Source organism: Talpa europaea (assembly GCF_964194135.1).
Source record: "Talpa europaea genome assembly, chromosome: 7".
NCBI lineage: Eukaryota > Metazoa > Chordata > Mammalia > Eulipotyphla > Talpidae > Talpa > Talpa europaea.
Genome location: NC_140074.1, coordinates 94,450,569 through 94,455,706, shown reverse-complemented (window position 1 = coordinate 94,455,706; position 5,138 = coordinate 94,450,569). Strand labels below are relative to the sequence as shown.

General features: G+C 48.9%; 1 protein-coding gene across 1 annotated transcript; it reads left to right on the top strand.

The window, feature by feature from the left end:
- On the top strand, positions 1-240 carry TMEM238L (transmembrane protein 238 like; the record flags this gene model as incomplete). The annotated part of the gene is made up of 1 exon (XM_084236660.1): positions 1-240. The coding sequence occupies one exon, from the start codon at positions 1-3 to the stop codon at positions 238-240; it is 240 nt and encodes a 79-aa protein (XP_084092786.1).
- Between the last annotated feature and the right edge of the window lie 4,898 nt (positions 241-5,138).

The following is a 5,138-nucleotide window of genomic DNA, read 5'->3' as shown; positions in this document are numbered from 1 at the left end:
ATGCTCCTGGGAAGGCCCTGGGGAAGATGCAGTCCAGGGCGGTGCGCCCTCTTCCTTGTCCTGGCCCTCCTGTTCGACGCCGTGGGCTTGGTCCTGCTGCTGTTGGGCATCTTGGTCTCCCTGGATTACTGGGATTTCTTTGTCTACTCGGGTGCCCTCATCATGGCTCTCAGCCTGCTCTTTTGGATCATCTGGTATTCCCTCAACATCGAGGTGCCTCTTAAGGAACTGGACTTATAGTTTGGCTGTGGCTGGAGAAGGAGGGACGCAGTCTCCAGAGGGAGTTGCCCGTGAATCTGGAGTTGGAGCAGTAGCAGGGATACTCCTACCAGGGTGCCTGCCTGGACCAGGTGAGCGCACGGGAGACCTGCAGATGGGTGAGCAGGGAGGCTCGGGGGCAGGGCAGGCGGCCAGGGCCTTCTGAAAATGAAGGGGTGAGCAGCTGGAAACTGGGCACCAACCAGGTGAAGATGGACAAAATTTTCTCCTCTGAGACCCTTCTGCTCATGGAGGCCAGGAAGAGGGTTTCCACAACCCCTTCAGAGCAGCAAGTTATCCTGTCAACCTGGAACATGAGGGAAAGAATCCCATCTTGATTCTTTATTGGGGAGAAAAGCCTTTAGCATTTGGAGAAGATGGAAAGTTCTTTTTTTATCAAACTTCTTTCTTGTCTCTCCCCCTCAATTCTTTTCATTGAGTAAAATTGGTTCTCACCATTGCATTTGTATATAGGGTTATTGTTGCTTGTGTCTTTGCATGGAGGGAGGATTACAAGCCAGATTGTGACAGGAAGAAGCAGAGCAGGACCACCCTCTCACTGGCCTCCCTGTACTCCCAGACTGGGCCACACAGAGGGACTCAGGGCTACTGCCATATCCACTCTCAGTGGACCTCCTCCCCTCCCAACAGTGCCCCCACCCCACTCACGCACCTACAGTTTCCCAGGCTGCTCTGGGAGACCTGAAATGGACAGACCACAGCCCAGTTTCACACTTCACAGAGGCCAGCAGCTCAGTGGACAGCATGTAATCAAGGAGGCAGATAACATAAAAGTTTTCATATGGACATGGACCCCTAAAGATACAGCTGGTCTGGCCCCACATCCCTAAATTGAAGATTGGCACCTCTCTCCAGGGCACTGAAATTGAAGCCCTGGTTGTTGTGATTGTCCCCTCTCTCACTCTCCCTAGGAGGGCAGGGACCTGCCCTCAGGCAGAGCAACAACCCCTCCTGAGGGCTGGATGTAAGAGCAAAGGTCATTGTTGGGGTAGAAGGAGGAAGTAACAATTGTGTCTTTTCTGGCAGATTGTATCTGATACTGAGAAATGAGATAAAAGCATAACAGTTCAGTAGGGTAGGGCAGGACTGTAGCTGGCAGATTATAGAAACAAAATCACACTCCGGGCTGCAGCACTGGTGGCCTTGGACAGGCGGAGGCATGCTCCAAGTCTCAGTATTCTCATCTGTAAAATGAGGATATTTCCTGCCCTCATTGTCGTAATGATCATAAACAGGTAAGGCAGGAAAAGGTTCTTTGCAAACAGTATGGTTGTTACAGAGATCAAGTCATATTACTAAATATATAACACAGAAAAACAGGGTGAGTAAAGGGATCAGAGTCCCACTGTGAGTCCCTTGGTATACTTCAAATTGGTAGTGATGGGACTCAGTTTACACTTTGCATCATGAAGCCTCAGAGCAAGAGGAGACCCTTAATTTGCTCAGTCACAAGCATGTGTCAGGCACTATGCAAGACACTGAAGATGCCATGAGAATAAGACAGCTGAGGTCTGTACCCTCAGGGGGATTCCATCAGGTGAGAGACATCATCCAAACAGTCTCACTAAGGAAGGTGCACAATAGAGCCAAGTGAGGACTAGGAAGAAAGGGAGACTGGCTATACTTATTTAAATGATGAGGTGTAGACATAGTGCTCAGGGCTGACTGTGTCCCCTCAAAATTCACATGCCGAGATCCTAATTCCCAATGTGAACTGTTTGGAGAAGGAGGCTTGGGGTTCACTAGGTCACAACAGCAGAGACCCCATGATTTTTTCACACCCTTCTAAGAAGAGGCAGGCAAGCGTGTTCCTCTGCTCTGCTCTTGGCCACATGAGGACACAGAGAGAAGACATCCAGCCAGCCAGGAAGAGGGTTCTCACCCGAACTGACCACGCTGCCCTCTGACCACAGACTTCCCAGCCCCCAGCACCATGAGGAATAAATTTCTTTAAAAAAAAAAAAAAAAAAAAAAAACAGAGAGGGATTCTGGCCCCATGTAAAGTTCAATAGAGAAACTATGCAGAAAGGGGGTCTTTCAAGCAGAGGTAATGACTTGGGCAGGTTCTGGGGAGCAGGAAATGAAGCCAGCAGGGAGAGTGGAGGGCAGAAGGCAAGTGCAGGGAGAGCTGGCAGTTTGCAGGAGGTGAGGTGAGATCATGCAGGGCCCTCTCACTGACTGGTCTTTATTTTAAGAATACTAAGAACTTATTGAAGTGATGTAAGCAGAAGCAGAGTCTTGATATAATTGAATCTATGTTCCCAAAAGACCACCTTGGACTCAGGATGGGGTTTTATTACTATTCTCAGTTCCATCCTATTTGAGGGGTAAGTCACTTGCCCAAGCAAGGGATCCCCAATGTGAGATTCCTTGCCCTGCACATCCTTCCCTTAGTGAATAGAAAATTGAATGGCCCGGCGGGGAAGAGCATGGGCCAACACTCAGCCTTCTGATTTGAGTCCAGTTTTGTTCCTTACTAGCTGTGTGATCCAGGGCTAGTTAATTTACCTCTCTGTGCCCATATTTGCAAATCTATAAAATGGAGACAGTGCTAATAAGGGCTCTATTTCAAAAGGATACTGCATTAGTAGATTAATATTTAGTGGATTAATATTTGGACAGCACTGTGTGAATGATGGTTAAAGAAACAAAGGGCACTCCTTTAAACCTGTCGTAATGCAGGTAGTTGGTACATTGCAGATGGGTAAGTCTTCCCTCCAAGGTAGCATCCCAGAAACATTCGATGGATTCTTCAGTGTATAGCATGAAGATTTTTCAGCAGGGATGACAGTGAGGGCTACCTCTATGCTTAAAGGACTTCAAAGGTAATGAGATCCATTGTAGTCTCCACTGAATACAGTCGTGAGAATATTTTCACCTTCTTAGTCCCCAAGCCCCTCATTGGATGGGATCTTCAAAGCCAGCTGACCTACACGGCTCACTTCCCTACACAGTCCCTCTTTTACTGCAGTGTCTAGTGCTGGTCCAGCGGCAGGTTAATGAGAGTTGGGATCTGCCCGGGAGTTACTCACAGGGGCTTCCCACCACCATGGATTGGCCTTGGGCAAGTCATTTTACTTGCCTTTAGGATAGGAGAATTGGACCTGTGAGAGATTTCGAACTGTTCTGAGAAGTTGCTGAGAGAGGGGCTGGGCTGGGTTGGGGGTGGTGAGCAGGCAGCTCTGTCCAAACCACACAACACACATATGCACCCAGAGAGGGCTGGGCTTTCCCTGGTTTTAGATGCTGGACTTGCATGTAGAATTTCACATGAACACTTTAGCATCCAGTTCTGGTGCAAAAGATATTTCTAGAGACAACTAGTCTCAGTCCTCTCATGGTCTATGACCTTTGGCCAGGTTATGAACACTTACCTTATGTGTGATTTATGGGCTGCTTATAACAGGCTCTGCTAGTTCCTAATTCTCAGACTGGGGTAAAGAGCAGCAGGCTTCCTGAATTCAAAGCCTGATACTGCCATTCCCAGTTTGCCCTTTAGAATGGCAATAAAATGAGTTTGCTAGGATACCCCCATCCTGGTCCACCCTAGAGAAAGGCAGGTCACATCTCTGGATAAGGTCTGGGACTGCCCCCTACCCCACCACTCTGTTCTCCAGGAGCAGGCTGGCGACTTCCCCTCAAAGGACCCACAAGACTTTCAGGTACACCCAGTGCACCATCCTGAGGTTTGATTTTATCACTCAGTTGCTGTATTTTCCGAAGCTTTGTTTGCACCATGTTTCACTTGCTGGGAATTTCGTGTAGCTAGAGGCAAGACCCAGGCAATAAGGCGAGGGCTCTTGTCCTTTTACAAAAGAATGTCCAAGACTACAATCTCCTCACAGGGGGAAGCACACCATTACACCTACACACGTGCACACACACACACATTTGACACACAGAAACCAGAAATACACTCACAGAAACAAACACACACCCACACAAACACACCCACTTCCCAGCACCAAAGACATGGAAGACTCGCAGCCCCAAGCCCTGGAAAGTGAAACTCGCTGCTCAGCATCAACTTTTCCATCTATACACTTTCCTTTCTGGCCACAGAGGAGGCCAGTGAGGCTGTCAAGTTAGCTCCAAGGAAAGCCCAGGAAAACCCAGCTCACCCCCTCACAATGCCCATACCATATGCAGATGCAGGCTGGGTCTCTGCACAGGGACAAAGGTCTCTTCTCATCCCCGAGGGATTTTTAATCTAAAGGAAGAGATAAAGCAAGTACATAATACCTCATAGAAGCACATGGAAAATGTGTTGCATGAGATAAACAGAATCTTGCACGGGCTCTGGGAGGTGAGATAAAGAGACACTTCCGGCCAGAAGGTGCAGGGGGCTGTGTGTGGCTTCTGCTCTCTGGCCTGGGATCAGAGGTATGGGCGAGAAGGCAGCAGGCAGGATGGCATGGGGAAGAACCAGAGGGAACAGCTGCAATAAGGAGAGTCAGGGGGTTTCACTGCTGAACCTGGAGCACATTGAAAGTCAGATGAGAGTTCCAACATGTGGAGAGCAAGGGGGAATCATCGGTGACTTCAGGGACAGAAGAGAAACATGGCCAAGTGCTGCTTTGGAGGTGTAGCTCGTATTGTGTGCAGAAATGAGTTGGGGAGCAGAGGCTTGGAGACACGGAGAGCATTTGTAAGTCTGTAACAGATAGTAAGATATTGAACTGAAAAGATGGCGCCAGGGAGGACAAGAGAAAGACCAAGACAGGCAGCATGTGTGAAGGTCAGAACCAGCAAGCCACCCGGACTGGTCTCTGGTAGGGAACGGTGGTGTCAAAGACACCTCCCCAAAGATCAGGAGGAGGTACAGGCTTGGTTGAAACAATGCGTTTTTCCTCTGAACA